General features: G+C 34.9%; 1 protein-coding gene across 33 annotated transcripts in view; it reads right to left on the reverse strand.

The window, feature by feature from the left end:
* The window catches only part of KCNMA1 (potassium calcium-activated channel subfamily M alpha 1), a 460,281-nt gene that overhangs the window by 183,429 nt on the left and 249,983 nt on the right, over positions 1-26,869 (reverse strand). For 21 of the 33 annotated variants that reach the window (XM_051800818.1, XM_051800829.1, XM_051800828.1 and 18 more), the window contains exons 4-5: positions 9,716-9,809; positions 6,028-6,139 (exon numbers count right to left, since the gene is read on the reverse strand). In XM_051800818.1, the coding sequence (XP_051656778.1) occupies positions 6,028-6,139; positions 9,716-9,809 (206 nt within the window). Of the gene's footprint in view, positions 1-6,027; positions 6,140-9,715; positions 9,810-23,485; positions 23,510-26,869 lie in introns of all 33 variants that reach the window. The other 12 variants (XM_051800821.1, XM_051800820.1, XM_051800819.1 and 9 more) reach the window with 1 other exon arrangement.

The raw sequence follows: 26,869 nt of genomic DNA on the forward strand, positions 1-26,869 counted from the left end.
TGGGCTAAGCCTGCCACACATGAAAAATCTAAGTACCCTCTACCTATTGCCCCTCCCCATCAGAGCAGAACAGAAAACAGAATGTTTTTGGGGTGATTTTTCTGTGCAGTGTTAAGTACCACTCACAGACAGTGATAGACTAGGAACAGAAGATGATTTAAATTATCCATTTTACTTTGAATTCACAGTTGTAGGGAAGCAAGCACACAGTTTCTATGAATGCATAGATGACAGACACTAATGACACTTGAAGCCAGTGTTGCCCTTGTGTTTCTCCTCTGCTTATGTCTTTTGTGTAACTTGACTTCTCATCAGTGGAGGAGAGAGAAGGAGAAGCATATTGTCACAAATGAATGCAAAAATATCCATAATAATTTGTCAGAAATGTTGACAAATACATATTTGCCACAATTTGCTATTAATATTGTAGAAACTCAAAAGTTTTTTGTGAAGTATCATTTTAACTAGTACCCTAGTCAAAACATACATGCTTTGTGAAAACTGAACTGATTAAGGTGCCTAGAAGAAAGCAAAAATGTTGTCTTCAGTGCAATGCAAATGTGATACAGTCCATTCAATGACAGATTATTGAGTAATCACCAAGCACATTGAGTCTGCAGAACTATTTTCAATAAATTCATTCTGATACCTGTTTGAAGGCATTTGTAGTGTAGAAAGAAATGTTACCCCACAGAAAATTAGTGCATATGCACGTATACATAAAATTCTAAGAAATTTTAGAGAATTTAGCTTCCATTATATATAAAATAATTTATTACGTAAGTAAAATGACAGAAAATACTTCAAAGCTGTATAAAATACCCTAGTTTTGTATGAAATATGGCAGAATTTGAACGTGCATTCAAAGATTCCACCAATAGATGGCAGAAATGCACAATACTTAAACCAACAAAATCATTGCAAATGATTGCAAATTTAAGGTGCAAAGAAAGGGACCTTTAAGACGTGCAGATGCACCAAAATACAGTAAATGACTGCAAAGTTGTTAAGTGTAAAAGTGGTATCCCTACAATTCAGCTATCAGAGGAATTCTTTGTGTCAGTATAACTGCAGTCCATTAAAATATCTAAGTTTTTCAAACGGGATAAAGTGTTCTACAGATTCAAATATGGTTTCAGGCTGAGCTATTACTGCAAGAAAGTCTAAAGGGTATTGAAACAAAAGTTGTTTTCATGTCACTGATCTTTAACTAAAGCCTCACCTTGAAGCACACTTGCTGGAAGGGCAGGCGGTTTCACATCATCACCTTAACTATCTTAGTAAGACACACCGATTTTTCTCCAAAGCCATCCATCTCCATAGAGGGAAACCAATTTCATTCTCTGACTCACCAAAATAGCTGAATTTCTATCACAGTTGTTGGAAACAGTCTTTTCAGATTAAGAATTGATACTGAAACCACAAGTCTCATCCAAAATTAATTGAAATGTCTGTAACAGGACCTTGACAGGATTTGAGCAAGCAGTGGAAAAAGGATCCCCTTCCATAACCGTGCTATCACCACATGAAGAGATTTGTTCTCTATGCTTTGCATGTGTCTACATTTACATCTGCTGTCTTCTTTTCCTCACTATATATCTCAAATTGTTTTCTGAGAAAACAGCACAGTATCAGCAGCAACCTAGACTAAAAGGGATGTAAGGGAAGAAGGATGAAGAAAAAAATCTTCAATATAATAGAATTTACTAGGAATCAGTTTCTATTGCTTGAAATTTTGTTCAGTAGAACAGATGACGCATATAGTCAGGAAAAGGAAATGGATTGTTTAATACATCGTTTCTACCTTTAATTTCTGAGATAGTATCAAATTCATATATTAGATTCTATTTAAATCACTGTAGTTCTAGTAGGCTGATTGTTCCTCATTCACATGTCCTTGTAAATGTGAAGCTAAGACCATATTTTTCATGTTTAATCTTCCTCTAACAATACCATCCTGTCAAGGCAATTTATTCCAATACAGTCAGTTCGTAAGATCAATATTTTCTTTTTTATAAGCATATAAGTACATGATGAAAGGTATTTCAGTTACTTGAAGTGCCTCTGCTATCACAAAAGACAGAATAACAGTTTTAACTGGTGTGTAGAGTGTTGGTAAATCATTACTAAATAAAATTGGAAGATGTTCACTTGTTGCAGGGCTCTCCAACTTGTCAGACTGCAAGCTATCTAAAGAAAAAAAGATCTGAATCTGAAAATTAGCTAGGATACTCATATCATGATGACTTTGTATTAAAAAAAATAGATTTACCATGGTATTATTTCTCCTGTTGCAAATTTTTTTCTGTCCAATAACCTTTCTAGCATACCTACACTTAAACTAGAAAGACAGACTCAACAATGCACTGAAATAATTTGGTTAAAATTCACTGTCAAAATAGCTCAAGAGCCAGAAGTTCCATCCCTTCTATTATCATTCTTCCCTTGGGAAGATTCTCTCCGCTACACAGAATCCTGCATTTGAAGTGGAGAACTGTCCTATCACTACAGAAAGTTTCTTGTACAGAGTTGTGCAAGCAATATTTATGATTTTATAAAGCAGGATTTTAGTTTATGAGCAAGTATCTGCACAAATGCTATTGTTTGCAAAACAGTGTTGGAAAAATGTCATGGGGATCCAGATGTAAATGAATGTCAGAAAAAATACTGATGTTTGTATCTGCACAATTTTTAAGACAGAGAATAAGAAATTTTTATACAGCATGATTTATTAAAAATTTCTTCCCTATCTCTACTTCTCCCATTTTTTCAATAATATGCAGATCTTTCCATATGCCAGATGTATTCTTTTCATGTGCTTCCTTTTCTTATGCTATTCTGTGCTAGCAAAAGAAGATACTTTAGGAATTCTTTCTGAAGGATTTATCAAATAAAAAAATTTTATATTTTGCAGGTTTAAAGTGCTGTTTTGCCTTCAGCTTTACTTTAGACAATACCATTCCTAGAAGTCTTTTAATGGAATAGCATACTCTGATCTGTCTTTCAATACTGAATGTTGTTGGCATACTGGAATCTAGGTGAACGATTAGATTTCAAATAACAGCTTTTATGAATATGATTGCAAATTTCATTCATATACAGCATTTCAAGATACAAAAATACATATTATGAACAACTGAATGCAAAATAGTGGCAGGGAAAGTGGAAGGCTTCACATACTAAGAGTGACATAACAGCTGAATGGTAGCATTTCTGAACCAGCATGAGAAGAGAAAAAAACCACTGGCTTTCCACTATAGTACATTACAGATGATACATTCAGATCACATTTCCTCTGCTATGCTTTGCATCTTTCTATAAGCATTTAGTGCTCTGAAGACAAAGTTTATTTTTTATTTAGGATGGTTTGTTTTCTTTTTTAAATCTGCCTAAACTGTGTGTCTGTACTGTCACTCATCAGTTAGTAAAACCAGGACAGTTCTCATGAAATTGGGAGCCACACTGGTGACTTTGATTCTGTCTACTGCTTCAATGAACTCATCACAGCTGACTGACACGAATCAGTAATGAAACAAACTGGAAAGACCCTAATCCACAATACCTTCCAGATGTTGTATTGTATTTGGGCTCCTATATTATTTTGAAATTTAAAGCATACAAAGGAAACCTGCTAAATCAGTAATACATTTTAAAATGTACAAATAATTACTGGGATACAGCAAAGTCCAAACCTGTTAAACGATTTTCACATTGCCTAACATTAAGGACTTCTTATTTACTCGCCTTGCTAAAAGGCAAACCTACCTGCAAATCCTACTTACACACAGAGACAAGTGGTGCAGAAACCATAACTTGTTCTGAGTCACCCTCTACACAAGGATCTCTCTCTGAATTACAAAAGATATATAAAAGGAAAAGGCAAAGTAGGCATCTAACCTGAAACTGTAAATCATATGGTCTGAACATTCTCCCTTCCCCTCTAGTCACACATTCAATCCTACCACTGTATTACCTGCAAGCATGTCCCAAGTATTTGAGCTCCACAGACAGCAAATTTTGCCATCTCTTTAAAAGGTGTAAAGGAATACTCAATCTTCACAACACACTTCAGTGTATTTTCTTAAAACTTCTTTCATCACAGCTTCTCAAAATAATATAACTTGCTGATCTAAATTAAAGCTACATTAGGAACCCAAATAATTCAGATTTTTGAATTAGTGAATAATTTCACTAAGGATGATTTCTCTGAAGTGAAAACCATCTTGGAAGCAGATGCAAATCTAAAATATGGTAAATAAGTCACTCCTAAGCTGACTACATTAAAAAAGCCTAATTTTTTTTTCCTAAGTGGATGATAAATGTCTCAGGAGGATTCCATGAGAAAACAGGTGAAGTGAGACTATAGACAAGAAATCAAAAAAAGTGATATTGGTGTAATTAAGAGATATGGAAATCCTTTCAACCCTATGAATAAATAAAAGCAAAATGCTTAACTCTTCCTGCAAAATGACATAAATCTTGTAAAAAATATCCAGCAGAAACTGTTAAATGTGCAAACTCTCTCATTATCCTTGTCAGTACTGTTAGTTAGATTGCTGTGTCACCATGAGTCAGTCAATTATGCAGTCACTTTCATAAAGGGTATTCATCCCAAATAATTATCTCTTGGCTTCATTTCCCAGAGTTTGTGGTCTTGCTATTTTCTCATTTCATATTCCTTTTCAATGGATGCTGTGATTCTATTTATTCTCTTAGGCAGCCTTCATCTCCAAGGATTTCAATATCAAAGTTTTAGGAAACTGATACATCACATTCAAGTGTGAAACTTCATCCCTTTAATTCACATAATGCAAAGAATCTGAGATTAAATTATAGCTACTGAAATCAGCAATTTTCTTTTAGACATAGGCGTGGTTTTTATTTCCATACTTCCTTTTTAAATCTTATTTCCTAATCTAATATGGAACTGTATGACATTTTCTCTTTCCAAAAGCCTTACTTAGTTTCTCATACACGACAGAAGTATGTGATAAAGAAAGTAATCATATGAGAATGTATGGTGGTATTTTCTGGTTGTTTTACTGCTTTCTTCTCTGGCATACTAATAACCACTGATACATATAATATGACCTTTATCGTGGTATACATTTATTAATCTTTTTTCGTAAAACAGTAATTCTTCAATAATTTTTGTATCTTTAAACTTCCATATAAAGTTTAAAATATTGTAAGACTATTTAAGACTCTGTTTTACTTTCCTTTGCATGTGAAACATTTAAAACAACCACTCTTCAGTTTTCAGGGACAATGAGTGCCTGTATTTCTGCAGAAATTAACTGTCAAACTGTGACGTTTCATACATTGTCTAAAAGCACTGCATTCACGGAATATGCCATTTTTAGGAAGTTTTCTCTGAAGAAAAAATTCCAAATTTTGACCTTCATTTTACCTAATGAGAGAGCACATGCAATTTGTACAAGAAACTTCAATATGTCACATTCTGGATGTTCTTTAATTGATTTGTCCTCTGTTTCATTTTGTATTCCCTTTTACATGTGGCATACTTTTTCTAATGCATTCCTAGCAGTCCAATACAAATGTCAAGTGGCTAAACATATCTCCCAAATCTGTTGCTCCAGTGGATTTAAAATTCAGCCACATTGGCTCAAAAAAACGCAATGAAAACTTGTTGATTTCATTGTTGACAACGACTCATGGCAATCCAGTTCAGTGAACGAATGGTAAGGATCACCTGCTCAGGTTGCAAGCTGAGACAACCACATCAAATTCACTCTTTTATAAAACATGTTACACAGTAATTCTAAGTTGGAGTTCTAGACCACTTAGAGTAGGAGATTATATTAATGAACTAAGAACAAAATGGACAAGTGCTTTTTCTGACAAAACCCACCTTTCCACACAACTAGCACATTCACTGCAAAAACAACTTTGTCATACTATTCTTCTGTTTACACAATGACATAAAACGAAAAAATTCTCCGTCAAAATGTGCAAAGTTTCAGTAATTTTATAACAGCTAATAAAAGGAAAAAATATTTTACTTACCAAGCCAACTTCTGTTTAAATATACTGACACAAACACTGGAGGGACCGTGAAGAAATCTACCACTGAGTTAACTTCTAGCCAAAACCATAGCTTGTCATTGGCTGCTATAAACTGGAGGGGGGAAAAAAAAAAAGGAGGAGAGATGAAAGAATCAGATTATGCTCACGCTGACTGTGTGTATGTGAAATATTTTCTGTTCTAAAATTCTAAACTCAAAAGTTAGTGTAGTAATTGATGTTTTAAGTCAGTCCAGACAAAACATGTCTCACTAGAAAAAAGTTTGTACTGTGTATTGCTTGATTGCTTAATACATTGGTATTAAAATAAAAGATCTAACTGAAGAGATAGATCATATATGTGATCAGTTGTAATATCTACGCTAAAAATATTTTTTCCACATTTATTAACAATGTATCAGTATTATTAGAGAAGTATAGGCAAGCATAAAATATTTTGAAGTATATCACCTTTCCTCTAGCACACCAAATGTACTGGTAGTAGTTTCATCACGCATTTGCTGCTCACAAGTTTCTAAATACATAACAGTTTACAAAGAGTCCTATTATCATCTGTCCAGAGGAGATCACCAGGATGACTCCTACAAGGCATAGTTCAGGACTGCACCAGCACTGCAGTCCTTTGAACTGTGCCATAAACGTGGTCATTTCTGTCTCCTGACTATGAAATCAGCCTAAGGAAAGTGGTAAACTTAGATGCCAAGGACATCATAGATAAAACTTGCCTCTGTGCTTAAGGTCAAAATATTATTCCCATTTGAATAATAATTAAAACATAGAAATATGAAATTTAAATATACAAATAAATATAAAATTTTAGTGCATCATGAAGACATTTACAGGAGCAGTTTTACCCATTTAAGTTTTGAAACTCTGACTAACACATTTAAAAACAGTGCTTGTATTTTTTGAGTTAAAGAGAATAGTTATTATGTTTCTTTCAAAGCAAATACAGACAATCTCTATTCCATTCACTCTACTTCCTTGCTTTAGAAATACTTCAAAACTTTGACAGAATAAGTTTAGGGAGCATACCAACTTTGCTGGAATGCCAGATTAAATATTTGAAAAGGAGACCGTACTGATGTAAAAAATGTTGAAATCATATTTAAAAATAAGAACAAAAACATGAGCAGCACTTGCTTCAGAGCAATAAATTGATATTTTGCTAGTCTGTATTACTCAATATCAATGTTCCAGCATGAAAACAGAACAAAAATATCCAGTTTCAGCAGAAGATTTCTATTCCCTTTTGTTAAATTTAGAAGTAGTCAGAATATTTGAAAGTAAAAGCTTTTTAAGATGTCAGATCAATATTTTCATAACTTACAATATATGTTCCAATCATAATTTTTTCTTTCCATAGGGCACAAGCTTGAGGCTTTCAAACAAATTAAAGTCAATGAAAACGAAGTCTGTTGACTGTAAAGGTCACTTATACTTTTCTGTGTAAGTGCTGCAACATTTATTCATTAGGTAATTAGCAACTAGTAAAAGCCTATTTCATTACAGAAGCAATCCTACCATGCTTGAAGAGATGCTATCTTTTAAAAGCACTAGCATAATTCTGTCCCTTTCAAAGAAGGATTACTGCCACACTTTCCTTTTCTCTGCCAGACCCTATTGGCTTGATAATATGCTAACTCAGGCAGTTTGGACTCAGTCTTCATCAGAAGTTTAAAGGTTTCACTTCTGAGCTCTCACATAGTTGGACACTAGCCAACAAAGATTTTAAAATGGATATATGTGTGTTTGAACACAAATATCTTCTATAACTGAAGATATGGCAATATTTATGTGATTTTGAGTTGCAACATAATTTCGAGGAGAACAGATGGAAAAGGATGAGATTCTAAAATATTTCTTCAAAATCTTTAATTTGCCAGTGAGTCCTCACAGGAGATATTTATCAGAGAAAAAAACCCTAAGCCACTAAAATACCTAAACATATGAGATGCTTATTGCATAAGTAGCAAATTCATTATTGATCCAATTCTTGTGTCCACACAACCAAGTGTTACCTTTTCCTCAGAAACTACTGTTTAGTTCATTGGGACTTCTTGGAGATCTGAAGGTACACCTGTGTTAGCATTTTAACTTAGATAAGGAATACCAATCTGAAGTGAATCCTTACCATTTCCACTTACCATAGCCTCAGTTTGCATCACAAAACAGTTTTGGATAACACAACAATTTATTTTGCTTGAAACTAAAACTGAAAAAATGAGTTCTGGCAGTGCATCTCACTCACTGTAACTGCTAAAGTGCATTCAGTCCACAGGACCAGGGTGCAGTCTACAGAGCTGTCTCTTTCTTTCAAAAAACATACAGTGCAGACATGAAAGTATTAGCATCAGCTCTTAGTATCTTCTCTCTTATTGTGCTTGCTGTACTTCTTGATAATGTAACTTAAGTTACTGCTTTGAGTAAGAGTGGACAATACGTAACTTTAATTCTTTTGGTAAGAAGATACAACCTTATTACCAGCACAAAATTTACAAAGGATTTGGATACTTTTAGAAAAGGATTCTTGGGGGTTCACAACTACCATGCATTGAATCCATTATGTTGAAAAGTTAACCTACATTGCAGGCCTTATGGATGTCTACTAAAGCCCCACTTTTAAGAATTAGGGGCTATTACACCTTATGCTTTTAAAATATAGCTTAGAATGTATACATAGTAGTGTAAATACTGAAGGAATTTATCTATAGCTAAAGGATAAACACTGTACCTAGACTAGGTGATGAAATAACCTAGGTTTGCAATATAATTCCTTACTGTATCTTCAGAAAAAGTTGGTTAAATTGGTTAGAAGTAAAATAGAAGGAACTCAACTATCATTGCAACAAAGGGGCTCCTATGATTCAGGAACAAAATGGACAAAGAAAGATGAGGAGGCAATATTTGTATTAAATTTAAAAACCAATGTAGCAGGCTTTCCGTTCACGTTTTCCTTGTAGTTCCATTACGTTTGAGGCCTTTTTTCGCTAATTTTCCAATTAAGAAGCAAAGATGGTTTTCAAAGTGTATTAAAAAAAACCCCAAACCCACAACCAAACGAAAAAAAGCCAAACTGACAGCTTGAATTGCAAGCATTACTAGCCCAAAGTTTATTAAATGCCTACCTGTTTCAGATGTACCAACTTTTAGATCCTGCAACAGCATTACTGGATTTGCAGAAAGTGATGAGTATGGCCTAAGGTTCTGTGTTTCAGCATATTGACTAGTATTTATAGCTTCTGCAAAGCACTCATTAGCAGTCTGGGAAAGTGGATGAGTATAAAACTGAATACAGCAGGTGTTATCTCAACCTTTGACTGTCAAAGACATATCTAACAGCAGAGGAACAGATCAACTCTTCACTGGTTTTGCTGAAGTAGTTATCACACCACTGAGAACAATGAAACTAGATTCGATGTCACTGACCAGCACTGAACTGTTACAGTTTTCACTTTCTATCACATGAGAACAGCCTGGGACAGCTTCACTTATAAACTATTGGTCTCCTTGGTGATCTTAGATTCTTCTTATTACCTAAATGTTCCAAATAAAATGCTTTGATCCTGCATTTTAGAAATTAGCTTAATTCTGTCCAGCCATTGCAGAGTCAAGCTGCATTCAAAGACTCTCCCTGCCTCATGCTGCCAAAGACACACACACTACTTACACGCAAGCCGAAGTAGAGTAGGAAGAACACATTGAAAGCCATGTCGATCTGTAATGTGAAATCTTTGTAGAAATTCTGGCAGGATTCTATTGGGCTATTTGAAACAAAAAGAAATCAGAATAAATTGTCAGTATATGAGTTTCTATTCTGCTGAGAATTTTATGCATTTCATTAAAGACCTTGATTCAGAAATAATTTTTCTGTTTTCCAGTCGTTTACAAGATAGAAGCAAGCATTTCAAAGGAATTATTTCATTCATTCAGTTAGTCATTCATACAGTGTTTATATTCACCTATTCAGGTAATATCTGAGAGTTAACATGCAGATACCCTTAGGAAAGGACAAGCAGGAGTATACCTCAGGATTCCTTAACCCCACATTAACCCTTAAAGAACTGACTTCTTTCTAAAGGAGACACACCTATGATACTTTAGGAAAAACCCTAACAAGCACACAGCTACTGTGAAACATTACATGCTTTTAATTAATGTCATAATATAAAACCTTTAACAAAAAGTAGTTGCTTAGGAATACATTACCCATTAGCAACCTGGGGTACTTAGTCTTGTAGAATCCCTTGTTTATAAGAAGTTGGTTGGGTTTTTTTTTCTTTTTCTCACTTCTTTTTTTTTTTTTTGTATGGCTGTTTAATGTACTTTATGTACAGTACTATGAACTGAGTAGAAAAGCAGCATAGCCCATTGGTGAAATTAAATAACAAAATAAATTGAAGAATTTGAAGCAGTACTCTAAGGGTTAATTTCTGCATGCAGGTTATTTAAAATACCCTTCTGTGTGTCAAGCAGCCATTGCAAATTATAGCTTATTATATTATGCTTTATTTAACAGTGGGACAGATCCAAAGCTTACTCTATACCAACTGGTACTTTATAGATATACTTTTATCTAAGGAAGGCAATAACTTCCACAAGTATCATTAGTGATTTATTTGTGAAGTTTCTAAAATAGGTTGTTGAAGCCACAGTCCAATACTGTAGTCACAGACCAACGTGAAAATCATGTCCCAATATATGCTGATGTATATGCTATATATACATAATGTCCCATCATATATATACTGTATATACATAATGTCCCATCATATATACATACATATACACACATATATTGCAAATGATCATGTGTTCATCACAACTGGAATAAAACAGGACATTAGAACGCAGATCATTTGATCATTTGGAGCCCTAGAAAATATCCTTTTAGAAAAGCAGAAATTTGTTGGCTTTCCAGGTCAAATAAATCACTGAATGTGAATCTAATACCAGTTAGTATAGCAGTAGCTCTGCAAATATAATGCTAGACTGCTCAACAAGCAAGATTCTATGCATTATGAATGTCAGTTACCTAATTAAAGGCATAAAGGATATTGTCTGGACTACCAGGTCATTACACATGCAGCCAAATTTTCCATTCCTTGTATACATTACAGGTCAAACAAGTTAAGTACAGCATGCCCTCTCCTGTCTTTAGATGCATGAATGTATACAGTAAAATTCTCCTTGATGTACAGTAGCTTTATATTTTAAGAAGCTTCAGTGCTATAAGAAATTTTATTAAAATTGTTTTTCAAAGGCTATTTGCAAAAACATCGAACTTATGAGATATTTTTGTTACACTTCAAATAAAACTGATTTACACAAGCAGGCAAAAGGCAATAGAAGCCAAATGTCAACATATGGCACAGCAGACAGTACCTCATACTTTACAAATATAGCTTTAGCTACAAAAACAGTGGATGTAATCTGAGAACCCAAATGGATCATTTTCTTTATGGTATTATTGAGAGCAAAGGATTTTGTCAAAATAAGGTAGATTACACCCTGAGTCACTATGCACCCTACCAAAAGAAATCACAGGAAGTACTGTGGAAGCAGAATCAACAGCCCTGCACCAACACAGAGGTTTGGACTCCTAATTCCCGGTTAGGTTCCTGCAAAAGCTGCAGAAATTCACTGGAGCTACTGGAACTGCAGGGACTTATAACTAGGATAGAGAGCTCTTCTTTTCCACAGTTATTTGGTACTTTTCACAATTGTCAGCTAAGGTCAGCTAAGGTTGCAGCTAACAGCTGTACTCTTGTGTCACTGCCCTTTACAAAACCCTACAAGACCCGACAAATTAGCTAATGCATAATACATTTTCATCTTGTTTGCAAAACACTTAGCACAGTAGACCACAATTCTCATTTGGGACTCTTGTTTACCTAAAACCAGAACTGCTATTTCTGCTATTCATACCCTTAAATCTTCCCTCATTTCAGAGATCAAGACTGTCTCAATTTTTAAGTTATCCATTTCAAAGACAAACACAACATCCTTTCCTTTTTACTTTAAATGATGACTTTGTCAGAAAGGCATGCCACTGAAGAAATTATTCTTCAGTTTAGGTATTTTTTTGTTTTCATCAGTAGCTCACATTTGAGCTGAGATAAAAATATGGCCACTGATGTTTGTCATTGCACCATTCAGTCTGCTGCAGATAGGAAGCCAATTTGAAACTCATCTTTACACCAAGTTTCCCAAAACCAGAAGTCCTATAGTTGTTAGAGTTCCAGACAGTAGTCTACTGGGCTCACTAAGACTAATAATATATTCTATTTTTTATATTAAAATCCCATAGCATGTCCTATGGGATTAGACCCCTTTAGGGCAGCAGAGGTTTCAGCTTTAAGAAGGCAAAAGACTTTTAGAAATGTTTTTATTCTTCTTCCATGTAAGCATGGTTTCACACATTTATACTATAAAAAAACAGGAGAAACTACAACAAAATCAGTGAAATAGCACACTACCAATGACAGGAAAGATTTAATATAACTGGATAAAAATTATAGTAATGATGTAACTCTAAATGCAATGGGCTTCTCCCCCTGAAAAAGTGGCAGGATCAATAGTCCAACAACTATTGGACAGCAGGTGAATGAGGCAGCTAGGGATGGCAGCCCACCAGACCTGTTTTTCTGAACAGAGAAGGACTGGTGGGTGATGTGATGGCTGGAGGCCGTCTTGGGCAAAGCAATCACAAAAGATAGTTTCTGATTCTTGGAGAAGTCAGGAGGGGAGTCAGCAGAACTGCTACCTTGGACTCCTAGAAGGCAGATTTTGATCTGTTTAGGAAACTGATTGAAAGAGTTGCTCAGTAGGCAGTTCTGAAGGGCAAAGGAAAGCTAGAAACACTTTCAGAAGGAATTTTAAAGGTGCAGAAGCAGGCCATTCCCATGTGCTGAGAGACAAACCAGCAGGGAAGATCTGCCTGGTTGAACAGAGAACTTTGGCTTTAACTCAGGAATAAGGGTGTATCACCTTTGGAAGAAGGGACAGATAACTCAGGAGGGCTTCAAGGATGTTGTGAGGTTATGCAGAGAGAAAAATGGAAGGGCCAAAGCCCAGCTAGAACTTAATCTAGCTACTGGTGGAGAAGACAATAAAAATGTTTCTAGAAATATATTAACAACAAAAGGAGGGCTAAAGAGAATCTTCATCTCTTATTGGATGTGGGGGAACCATAGTGAAAAAGGATGAGGAGAAGGCTGAGGTACTGAATACCTGCTTTGCATCAGTCTTTAATAGCAAGACCAGTTGCTCTCTGGGCACCCAGCCTTTTGAGCTGGAAGACTGGGATGGGGAGCAGAATGAAGCCCCCATAATCCAAGGGGAAATGGTCAGCAAACTACTACACCATTTAGACACAATTCTATGGGGCCACAGAGAATCCAGCCAAAGGTACCGACAGAACTGTCAGAAGTGCTCACCAAGCCACTCTCCATCATTTACGAGCAATCTGGGTTAACTGGAGAGGTCCCAGATGACTGGAAGTTAGAAAATGTGACATCCATCTGGAAAGAAAAGTCAGAAGGAGGATTTGGGGAACTACAGGCCTGTCAGCCTGACTTCAGTATCAGGGAAGGTCATGGAGCAGATCATCTTGAGTGCCACCACACTGCACATGCAGGACACCAGGGGATCCAGTCCAGCCAGCTCGGGTTTATGAAAGGCAGGTCCTGTTTGACCAACCTGATCTCCTTCTACGACAAGGTGGATGAGGGAAAGGTTGTGGATGCTGTCTACCTGGACTTTATTAAAGCCTTTAACTTCATTTCCCACAGCATTCTTATGGAGAAACTGGCTGCTCGTGGCTTGGATTAGTGAGGGAAAACAAGGGCTGGAAGGTAGTGTCCAAAGTGTGTGGTAAATCTGGCTGCTGTCCGGTCACTAGTGGTGCTCCCCCTGTACCAGTGTACCACTGATGAGGCCACACCTTGAGTGCTGTGTCCAGTTCTGGGCCCTTCACTTCAAGAAAGACACTGAGGTACTGGAATGTGTCCAGAGAGGGGCAACAAAGCTGTTGAAAGGTCTGGAGCACAAATCCTGTAAGGAGTGGGTGAGGGAGCTGTGTGTGTTCAGCCTGGAGGAAAGGAGGCTCAGGAGGGACCTTATCACTCTCTACAACTCCCTGAAGGGAGGTTGTCGCAAGGTGGGGATCAGCCTCTTCTATCAACTATAAGCGACAGGACAAGAGGAAATGGCTTCATGTTGTGCCAGGAGAGGTTCAGATTTGATATTAGGAAAAAAATTTTCACTGAAAGGTTGTCAAGCATTGGAACAGGCTGTCGAGGAAAGTGGCTGAGTCACCATCCCTGGAGGTCTTTAGAAGATGTGTGGATGTGGCACTCAGGGACATGGTTTAGTTGTGGACTTAAAGGTCATTTCTAACACAAATGATAATGATTCTATGATTCTCTAATATTTATGTGCACTTTGAAAGAGAATCTTTAATTTGCACAATTTTTACAACAAAACTAGTAGTTATAAAGCCCAGTTATTACAGGTATCATAGGCATAAACTATCTCAGTGAGCAAGAGTGACTACAAGAGAAGTAACAAAATGACTCCAGTTTACATTCATACAGATGGGGCAAAATTTTGACAAGGTGTTCCCAGAATCCTTAAATGTTTGCTGCAACTGACACTGAAGCCAACACTTCACATGACACTTTTGCCACAGAATGCACCACTTGTCACTTCAATGCAAAAGAATTTACTGCTGATTAAATAACTACTTTTGTCACAAGTTTACATCGTGTATTTATTTATTATTCTCAATTATTGGTGGTTCATTTGAAATGTTTCTAATGCATTGAAATGGTTCTACTGGAATTATTCTTTGAATAGTCATAGAATGAGTGGGAGAGGGAAAAAAAATAGTATGTTTTTTAGCATTTTCTGAAATTAATTGTTTCTGTAAGTATGTTAATATGAAACGTCCCACAGAAGAAGCCTTCATAGAATATTTCCAGGATTTTTACAATTGCAACAGGGTTGAAAATATCTTCAGTGTTTTTTACTGCATTATTTCACCTCTTGACAGGAGCTATAAAGCCCATTGCAAACCAGATCAAAGCCTTAGCATGTGATAATCTATGTCACAATGCAATCACTGCCATTATGATCATACAGAAGTGAGAAGGAGTTCTATGTCCATTCTGACTTTAGACCAGCTTTGCAGTCATAGTGACATCTATCGGGATGATTTTACATAAAATGTTACCCACAATAATGGGAAAGGTTTTGTACACCCAATTCAGCACCTGGAACAACTATCCAATATGCAATTTATACTTCTCTATTCTTAAGTAAGGAAGTGGACTCCTGTATTTTTGGCACATCGTGTCAGTCTGCTCCTAATGGTTTTTTGCTTCTTTTTTTTTCCCTTTTTAATAAAAAGGCTCACAAAGACAAAGATAGATGTTAATTTTTATCTATGTATAATTTTAAAACAAAATGGAAATTTTTAATTATAAGACATATTAACCTAGTTAAATTAGTGTTTTGAAGATAAGAAGTTCTGTGTAAAACTTTCATAAATCACCAAAGAAGAAATTTACTTCTACTGGAAATTCAGGAAAATACTGATGTTAATACTATCACAGTTGCTACACCTTTGGATCTTTAAGAAGCTACTAAAACTTTTAGAAATTCAAAGAGTTTTCCTAATTTACAATTTTAGCTTTCGGAAGTAAGCAAATTTGTTTTCTTAATGGTGGAGGAAAAGTCAAATTCATTATTGAAACTAGATAAAAATATATTTTAATTCTTAATATCAATGAAATAAAATATAAAACCTAAAAACTGATAATATGAAAAATTAGGAAGATTTTATTTCCCTTGTTCATGACAGTTTTTAGACTGCACAACAGGGCATTATATGAAAAACCAGTAAAATGTGCAGTTTCTATCAGACAGAATGTCCATTGATGAAAGTGAATTTTAAATTAAATTACAGCTATGTATGGAAATACCAGCTGATGTTGCTAAAATATAATCAACACAAATGAATAAATAATTGAGAGAAACCACTCATTATTTAGAAGCTCATTAGTATCTCATAATTTGAAGACATTCCATCCACTTCGCACTTTCAAATTGTATTTCAATGCAATTAACCTGTATTAATTTGGGTATGTAAATTTTCTTTGTTCATAAAACTGTTTATAGTGGTCCTTTTTTTCAAAACTTTTTGTTTTGCTGGAAGCTCCTCTGTAATATTGAATTCTCTAAAATTTATTTCTAGAACAAATGCAATTTTATCAATTCTAGAGTAAAAAAATGAATTTTGCATAAATTTGATATGACAGTGTCCATTTATATTCCTTTAACACATACTTTTAACAGTACAGCAAAAAGGAAATCCAGAGGGTTAGGTTAGGCTTTTTAACTGTGTTTCAGTGATGTAGTACTAAAGTAAAACTATGGAAAAGCTACATGTATCATTTAGTAAAAGCAATTTTCATTCAGTGCAGAAGAGCTTCTTCCTTTAACTATAGTTGTTGTACAGCTCAGAAAGGAATAAGTTAAAATCTTCTTTACTGAAACTGGCATGAACACACAGCAAAATTATTAACACAGATGCCTATCAAATGTATACCTAGGGAAACCCATTGTTAAAACAAATCACCAAGACTAAATAAGAATCAAATATGTCAAACATCTCAAAGTGACACATAGTTTTTCATACTTCAAATGATTTTATTAACCAATTGAGTCTCACAGAAAGAAAAAAAAAATGTTTTGCAGTATGTATATTCACCTTCTAAATGCAAGATGCCTTCTCATTTTAGAAGGTTTTTCTTTGAGTCATAGCACCAATAAAGTTTTTGATGGCAAATAACTTCTAAATTACTTCACTCTCCCTTGACATGATGTGATGTGCCACCTGGGAACCTTTTGCTATTAGCACTTTCAATGAACACTGCAGGATATGCAGGATATGCAGGAAGAGTTTAGTTGGTTTCCTTCCCAAAAAGGAAGGACAGCCAGCTGGATCAGAACAAGGCATTAGTGAAGGCAAAAAGACTCACTCTGGCCAGAGAAGAAGTGCCATGTACTCTGCTATCACAGCATTAAATCTTGGGTCCATAAAACTCTATGGGACCATTACATCGCTAGTTATAGACATGTCTCTGAGGTACTCACTATCTGGAGATAGTGAGTGAAAGAGGAACAGCCTCTTTCTCACTGAATTTTGCAGACAGTTATGGCCTGATAGCTGAGAACGATGATGTGACCATTTCTTGTATCTTCTTATATTATTACTGTTAAAGATACATTTAAATTCTATTTGAGCACTTAACCTCCTACATCTAAATCCTTCACTAACAGTTTCTCCTATGCACACACACACCCCAGATAACTTACTGCTTCTAACATGTTTCAGTGTCAAATCCTAGAGCTTCTTGGGGCTTTGCCAAGTATTTTTTTTCAATTCTCTCTTCTGACTCTCCTTTGCTTAATTCCTTTTGAAAATGCTTTGATGATCTGTCTTGGTTCAAACCACCACATGATCTTAGGCTCATACACATGAAGCTGTCTTTGAATTACATCAACAATCAGAATCCTCTTTGTTCAATTTTAAAGTAAATAAGCAAAATATAAATTTGATCAAAATAAACCATGAACTGTCAAATAATGTGAAATAAAGCTATCTTTCAAGATTTCTTAGACTATTGTTTAAACTATGCCTTATAAAAAAAAACAAGAACAATGCAAGTGTCTATCCTTATTTCCCTTTCCTAATTTCTATCACAATATCTTCTGTTATTCTTTAAAGTCAGACAGATCACAAGCTGGCATTAGAATATTACCCTTTTATTTCTAACCTAATTAAAAAAATGCATCATGACTCATCTGTTCTGCAGATGCTTTCTACAACTAAGTACCTCTGTATAATCTCCCTAGCACATAGGGGAACCTGGACAAGCTTTTAGACTAATTTGGGGTAAAATGAACAGGTTTCCTTATCCTTCTTCAAAAAAAAAATTCCAATGTCAGAAGAAACAAACAAGAACAAATCCAGATCAATCAGTATTACGTTAAAATACATTAAATATATTAAATATATAATTAAACCAGCATAATTTAGTAAAGATTTTTCTCAGAACCAGAGATTTTTATATTTTTTTCCTTATGTTTTTTTCATATTTCTGCATCACATCATAAAGAATGGGGCTTAAAAGTTCAGGTTGTTTTTATTTTCCCCTTTGAACGTTAACTTACTTTAAATTAAAGATATATTTAAATGCTGTGACTTGGTAGTTTTTAATGCAAAATTGATTCAGTTTAGAAACTAAGATAGAGAAGTATTTCCTTTGGGACAGAAAGAGAAGCTCTTAATTTTAACTTCTGTCACATTCATGTATAAAATTAGGAGGTAAATTTAGTTGGTATGACTGAAAAACAAAGCTCTACTTTCCTGATGCTCATCTCAGATTTTCAAGATTTTGCCTGGCATAACACTACTGACTTTTACAGCTATTTGCAACTGAAAATATATGAAGTGACAGAGTCAAGCAACATTGCTAGTAGTTATTTTACCTAAATGAACTAATACAGCTTGCTAAAATTCAGTATAATGCTGTCAGTTTTCATCTTTCTTTCTCAGGTTTTCCGTGAATTTTAAGTATATCATGCTTCTTCACAGACTCCCTAGCAAAACATATGCTAACGTACCACAGCACTCAAGTAAAATCAAATTCTAATCTTCCTCAGCCCAAATACAAAATTATATACAAGCATGATAACAAGAAACTTTTACTTATATTTTTATATTCAACTGTTGGGATATACAGAAAAAATGCACATTAAAATTGCTCACTCTGGAAACAGAATATCACTTAATTTCATCAGGGTGTGTGTACGTTCACTACTGCCTGCAGCATACATCTTCTCTAACTTTACAACCAGAAGTCAAAGGAAGATCCCTGCAGAACAGCTAAATACTCAGGAACTGAGTGCTAGAACAGGCATAAGTGAACAGCCCAGAGTCCATCTCCATAACTTCTTTCAGTAGGGTACAGAAGACAGAGTATGTGCTTTCTTGCAAAATACACCACTAAGATCTTCATCATATTTAAGATAACTGCATTTGGAAAGGTTTGCTGAGAACCTCATAGATAAGTAGGAAGAGCATATTATTTTATTTTGTGTTAGATTTCTTAATTATTTACCATAAGCTAAGAACACTGGCAACTGCAAATAGCATTAAATTACCTTGACAAAACAATCTCCCTGATGGCAAATCAATTCTAGGAAAATGATAGAGCAACAATGCCAGGGATCACACTTCTAAACAAAGGATTTTGTGTGAGACTACCAACATTCTAAAGAGAAAAACATGTTTCAACTAACAATATATTTTTTTGACAAATTTTAATAAGTTATATCTAGTATGTTGATTGCATTATGGAAAGATTTGGTTGAACTATACTCTATTTACTGAAGTTGACAATCTTGCATGTCTCTACTGTAATGACCTCTTTCTGTTACTTCTTGTCTAATTGTTATTTCATATTTTGTATCAAAGTTTATCAAGGAGTAATAAGGTGTTGTAGCTGTTTACCCCAGAAAAGAAAAAACAAATGGTGACATGAAAATGCAAACAAGTCACATGATCATGCAAAAAGAAGACTAATCCCTTTTCCATGTTGACACTGAACTGAACAAATGGACATAGATAAAGTTACTAAGAAGTATATCTATCAGAAGCATAAAACTTTTCCAGTTAAAACATATAGCTAAACACTAGAGTAGATTCTCTGGGGAGAACAGCAAATATCAGGTTTTTAAAACAGTAAATACTTTTCAGCCTGGTTTGTATGGACCACTTAAAGTCCTTGCATTTGCATATGTCAATAGAATGATCTAAATATCTGATATTTCTAAAATTTCCTTCCTCTCTAGGAGAGGGCCTACAAACCATTGAACTCCTAAATAAGTGTCTGTTTGAATAAATTTCTGTAGAGTCAGTCTTACCTTGCAGCGGAAGGAAGAGTGAATTCCTGAGACTCCTTCTTGCTCTATTTGATGATTCTGTTTTGCAACTGCCATCTCTTAAAGTTACCCAATAATGCTTTCCAATTTGCTACCCACTTTCTTCAAACTCAGTTTTCACCAGCCCACCATCATCATCCATTTCCAGCTCCAACTACTCCTCCATTTCAGTGTCTTTTATTATCCTTCTATTCTGTTGACACTGTTGTCCAGCTTTTAAAATTCTCCTTCACCTGATTGAACACTTTGAAATAATACATACAATGACTAAAATGTTGTCTTATGAGATTTAGTCTAAGTTCAGCTACTCTAACCAAAAATTACAAGAGTACCAGATAAACTGGAATGTTAAAATATTCCCAGTTTATTTATCTGACCATCTTTTCCGGAATTCCCTTCTGTGATATTTTGATGAAAAATATCTGGCAACTATCTAGTTTTTACTGAGTAGTAATAAACTTGAACCTAAGCTTCTTTGGTCAGGCTTTTTAGTGGCATGATCCAAATCTATTACTAAAAAACTATTCATATTGTATTAATAGCAGTATTAATACACAATTACACCAGGCAGGATATATTGTTTCCTATTTCAAATGAAGGCGTAACATGAACCATGTACATTCCTTCAAAAAATCTACATAAAACTAGAAGATACATTAGTCCCAAACAAGTTTTCATAATTTCAGATTCTCCCTCTCATCATCTACCCATCAGCATAAGGGTCCTTTTAAGCACCTTAGTCAGCTAAAACCTAAGATACATTTAGGGTGCCAAAGGTCAAGCAACCCAACTACTCCCAACCCAAACTATGAGACATCTAGTATATGCTTGTAAACTATCCCAAGTCTGTATTTGTATACATGCTACACTTTATTGGGAGTAATGGACAGGCAAGTAAAAAACCTTTCAACTACCCAGAGTAACCATTTAAGATCTTTGACTATATCTTGAGCATCACAGTGTATCTGTTTAAATTCCTCTGCCTCAAACCAACTGTAGGGATAATCCAGGTCACATTCATTCCCAGCAGACATCAACATCTCTGAGAATTCCTTCTTCCAGTTTCCCTTTTTTTTAACCTAGACTCCTGAAGAGTCTTTATTCCACACACCTTTTTAAAGTGAAACACATGTTCACAGTTTCTCTACCCACAAGCTCCTCTGCTGTGGCTTAATTTGCACATGCATATAACTGCAATCTAGTAAATTTTCCTTCTTAGAAATGTTCCTATCACAGCTGTTCCAGCTGTGGGACCTGATTATTTACCACCACTGTCTTAAGTGCAAATTACCATATTCTTGAGGCAAAGTGATGATTCTATGAAAGACTCACTGAATAGTCACATTTACTTTGCAAAAGAACAGAAAAAGTTTAAATAAACAAAGAAGAAATTAAGAAAATACTTGAGCTTTTCAGACAAGAAAATTAGCTTGGAGCCTAGTGACAGTCTTAGTGGTTTTTCTAAATGGGAAAAGCAAGGCCCTTTTTAGACAGATTAATGACACTATGCCTTTCTTTTTAAGCAGTAACTTTATCTCCATTAACAAATGGAATAAGGAATTGCCTACAGCTGCAGCAGTTGCTCAAATCAATTATCACAAGCCTGATATAAAAGTACTTTACAGCAGTGTAAGAAGAGGATTATAATAATGTTAAAAATGAATATATAGTGGCCCTTTTTTTCTAACACCATCTCAAAATGGTGTGCACTGTAGGCTGGAGACGAGAAAAAGGTTCTTTACCCAGAAGGTGGTTGAGCACCAGAACAGGCTGCCCAGGGAAGTGGTCACAGCACCAAGCCTACAGAGTTCAAGAAGCATTTGGATGATACTCTCAGGCACATGGTGTGACTCTTGGGGATGGTGCTGTGCAGGGCTAAGAGTGAGACTCAGTGATCCTTGTGTCCCTTCCAACTCAGCATGTTCTGTGTAATTCTGTGTTTGTGATCCATCACCTTTTTATCTTGTCTGCTGTGCATGGGAGAATGGGTATGTAGTTAAGCTTACACACTGAGCTACTGGGAAGTCAACAGGACTGGTATAATAATCTGTTTTGTACTGATATCAGGAAGAATAAATCCATGTTGCTGTATAGATATGTCTGATAAGTTTCACAGTACTAAAAGAATTTTTCTTCATTGTAATTAAAAACCCCAAACCAGTGCAACTGTCATTAAGTGGACTACAGGAATAATATAAAAAAAATAAAATCCTAAGTAATACATATTCTTAGGGCAGCACAGTATCATCATGTGGGTGGCATGACAAGACTTGTGGAAATTACTTCCCTTTTTTACTGCTTTGAATACATATTGCATATTTTCAGTTACCTGCTTAAAAGTACACACTAAGCATATTTTCACTTAAGATATATATATGGTTTCTATCACCATTTTTCAAACATCATAACATTTTATATTACAGGCCCTCAAAGTTAAATGTATGAAATAAATAATACTTATTCACCAACCTGAGTATTAATTTGAAATCTGTAAATAAATTTTGACACCAAAAAGCTCACAAAGCATAATGTCTGAACACATACAAATGAACATTTGCACTGATCAACAGCACAACAAAATTGTGTTCAGACATATTTCAAGTCGCTTCCCAAAGTGCTGTTTCACCATTTTATAAGGAAAAAGACAGATTAGCATTAAATTATATCTTATACTGTGCTAATGAAAGGTTCATTTGAATACATTTAGGAACATATGAATAACATTGCTTAGGATGGTCACAATGTAATTTGTAAAAGAAATTTCAAGCAGTGTTACAACTCTTCATATGGAATTTCATTGTGTTTTGTAAACCAAAGCATTTTAAATTATTTTGCAGGCTATTTAACATCATTTAAAACAAACAAACAAACAAATCCCTCCGTTCTACTTAAAATTCTTCCCAAATTCTGAATTTTAATAAATGACTATTTATAGTCTTACCTCTTTTCACTGTCACCTGCTGCTGAAGTTGACAGCAGGGAAAGGTTTATCTTTCTGATACTACTGGCACCATTCAGCCATTGTCACAACAGGATAGTTAGTACACTCTTTCTTCCCCTCATCTTGACCACACTGAAATTGTGCATCTAGTCAATAAACTACTGTAATATCTGGAAATTTTAAATAAATAGACCTGATACATATTATGTCCTATTCATTCTATAAAAGCTTAACTTAAGTTATTGCTAAGCATAATTTACATTTGCTCGAAATTTCTAATTTTATGTTATTTTTTAAAATTGCATTTCATGCACTTAATGCTCTAGACTGCATTCAGTGTATACATCATTATGGTAAGCACATTGGCATGCACAGGCAATACAAGAATAGATTATAATTAATCCCATAGACAACCAAAAAGGGTGAAGTTGCATCATGCAATGAAACCACAGCTTGGCCTGGGCTGCCATGCAGAAAAAAACCTACATCAGTGAGTCTGCTGTACGGCTCCTAGGTAAGAGTTGATATGAAAGAGGTGAGTTATTTCAGCAATGAAGTCACAGGCTGAAAATGTTTATACTACTGTAAACAAAATACTGTACATAGCACCAGTATTACGCAGGGATGGGGAAGAAGATGCTTGTAAAGGAGGACAAAAGATGAGAAAGAGAAGAAGGGGGAGGAGTAATCACAAATTACAGTAACAAGTCTGAAATCCAATCGGTTCTTTTAAATAAGCAGTTTGTTATTTCATCCATATAATTTTATTTGAGCTTTCAAAGCAAACCTGAGTTTTCAATGTATTTTGGGGGAAAAAAAAAACAAACACCAAAAAACCAACAAACAAAAAAACCCCAAGAAAAAAAAGAGGATGAAATAATGAGATACAGGGCAATTTCAAAATGTCTAAACTGTTCAATAACTGATGAATAACTGAAGAATCATAAACACACAGATATGTTGAGGTGAATTATTCAATGCAGTGCACAGGACCTAAATCACACAAGTTTCACTGATTTGAATGCATAATCAACCAAACTAAAAGAAGATGGATGATATAAGGGATGCATTGATATGAGTGATTTATTCAGTCACCTTCTGCTGCTTTTCTAGTAAAAGACATCTCTGCTGAATAAATCAGGGTATTTTTCATTACTTGTGGTGCTCGTGAATTGCCTTTACCTTACTCACCTTCATAGTTGCACTGAACATAACAATGTGACCTGAATTATAGGGTGACCACCTAGCCTGTTTAAAGGATGTAGATTAGGCCCACTACTTCATAGCTTGGTTCCAGAGAGTTCAGAAAGACATAGTTGACCAGGTAATTTATTTTAATGCAACACTCACATAAGAGATGATACCTTGAGATGATAAAAGTATGATTTTGTAACACTGTAATATTTTATTATCTGTGTTCCATTACAAAAAGATTTTTCCCATGTTTCTGAATAGGTATGCATTTTTCAAGTAATTTTTCTTAATTACCCTTCATTGTACATGATCACTATAGTTTTAGCACAGTTCTCAAATACATAACCTAATTATGGAGGGCAGCAATTCACAGAACACCAAAATACAGCTTTATCAAGAAAACTAAATTTCACTTACTGTATAAGGTTTTTAATAGAATTTGTTTCCAGTTGCAGAACAATTACTTTTGGTATATTTGTTTTTATACACTAATAGCTTTTTGAAACATTAATCTTTTAATTTAGTAAATTGCCACAGAAATTTAGATCAAACTAAAATCAGCTTAATTGACAGCAAACACCATTTTCTGGCCCCTAGAAATTTCTCAGATTTGCAGAAAAACCTGTCAGCATCTTTTGACTTTGATAGGTAAAAAAAAATTTAAAATTGCACATTCCAGATATAAAACCTCCTCTTACACAGTGAAATACATATCATGTTGCTGTCTAAACACTTCCAACCTTCTCACAGGGACATAACTTGCAGTCATGACTCATACCACTTTTGGCCACTATGTGCTATTTAACAAGGCTAGTAGAATATTTCATTAATTGTATATTAAAGATGTGAATATTTTCTTGGATGTACAGGTATACTTACAAACTGCTGCACAGTGCATGCAAATGTTATCACCGATGAAAGAGGTTATTGAGTCAAGATAGATTAAAGCACCGCTGACAAAGCCAGAAACCCAGGAAATTGTTTAAGGCAAGCAGATGACAAGGCCAAAAATTTGGAAACTGAACTTGCAGACTTCCAAAGTGTACCATTCAAAAAGGTACTGTACAATTATTAACTGGAATTATGGCATACTCAGTATGTACTATAATGTATATGTATGTATCACAACACAAATTATACATATTACGTATGTATACTTCCCCACTGTTGTGGAAATAAAACAATCTATCTAGACAAACACTGATTTAGCAAAAGATGAAAAGTAGTCCTTATTCTTACTAAAAAATATACACCAGTAATTTTCCATCTAGTTATGACAGAAAGGTCCTCCACATTCAGACAGAACACAAAGCTGGTCTTAGTTCTACAATCTCGTCACTCTCAATATGAACATAGCAATGTAAAAACAAACTTAGAAGAATCATATCCTTCAGTATCTGCTCCTAATGGAGCAGAGTATGATAGAAGCTACAAATGTAAGGATATCTAAATACCAGGTTAAATTACAGCTTACCATACCTCTACACAAAGTTTATTGACACAGTTTATTGTCCTGCAAACAGCGATTTTTTTGCTATAAAACCAGCTAGTCTTCAGAAATACAGTTATTCAGTTCAAGAAGAGATTCAGTCTTCTGTTTTCAGCTCTTGCTATGAATCAACCTCATGTTAGAAAAGTTTCCCTGCTCCAGCTGGAGAGAAGCTATCAAACTCATTCCTTTCCTAATGGTCTAAAATGGCAGAAGTTTCTCCCTTTTGGTGTAGCCAAAAGTCATAACAAACTTTACATAGTTCATACAATTCTGTTGCAAATTATAAATTCTAATCACTGTGAAGGATTCTGTAGTGTTGAAACTAAATGACCAGAGCTATGAAATTTAACTAAATTTCTAGGATATTCTGCCCTGGAGTTAATTCTTTCCGATTCTTGCATATAAAATTCCTTTTAATAAATCAACTACTCGCAAAATTTAGTTTGGCAAAACAGGGCATCCAATTCTAGCTTTCTGTTTCTTCCTAGGCATACTGTGATGTACAGCAAAGAAACCAGATGGGTCAAACTACAGTCTCAACACTGTAAATATTTCTGCTGCTATAGCCCATGGATTTCAGCTAGATGATTCACATACAGAATTAAGCACATTGGATGGAGCCTTCTGTAAATACTAACCAAAAATAATGTAAAAATCTTCAACTGGCAGGAACATCATAAAATTAATTGGCAGGAACATCATAAATATATTTGATTCAACCCACTCACTGAAGAAAGCTCAACTGTATTCAGACCCCTTTTGTCTAACCTGTTCTTAATACTTGCATGAACAGAAATTTCAAATCACTAGGTTTCAATGCTTCACTGGTCTTACAAGCAGAGAAAAGCCTAATCCTTCTAGTATTAATAACTAATAACAAACTTTAAACTTTATTCTTCTTACTGCTTGTCTATATGAAAGATAATATTTATAGCAACAAGAATTTTTCCCTCTGAATTCAGCAGGAACCGTCTAACATGTTAATATCCTTGTCTTCCATTTAATTTCAGCACATCTAAGCTTCTGGAATCTAAAGAGAACACTGCACTAGCAAGTTGTCATTTTTTGCCCAAGTTTCTTAAATTAAACATAATTAAACATTCACCCTTATTTTCCTAAACCTACAAAGAACAAAGACACTACAGTTAAAGGTCACTGCATTTAAAATTACAGATTTGTATCTA

The sequence above is a fragment of the Manacus candei genome, unplaced genomic scaffold (assembly GCF_025592945.1).
Source record: "Manacus candei isolate 608988 ecotype Guabito, Panama unplaced genomic scaffold, ASM2559294v1 h1tg000050l, whole genome shotgun sequence".
Taxonomy (NCBI): Eukaryota; Metazoa; Chordata; class Aves; order Passeriformes; family Pipridae; genus Manacus; species Manacus candei.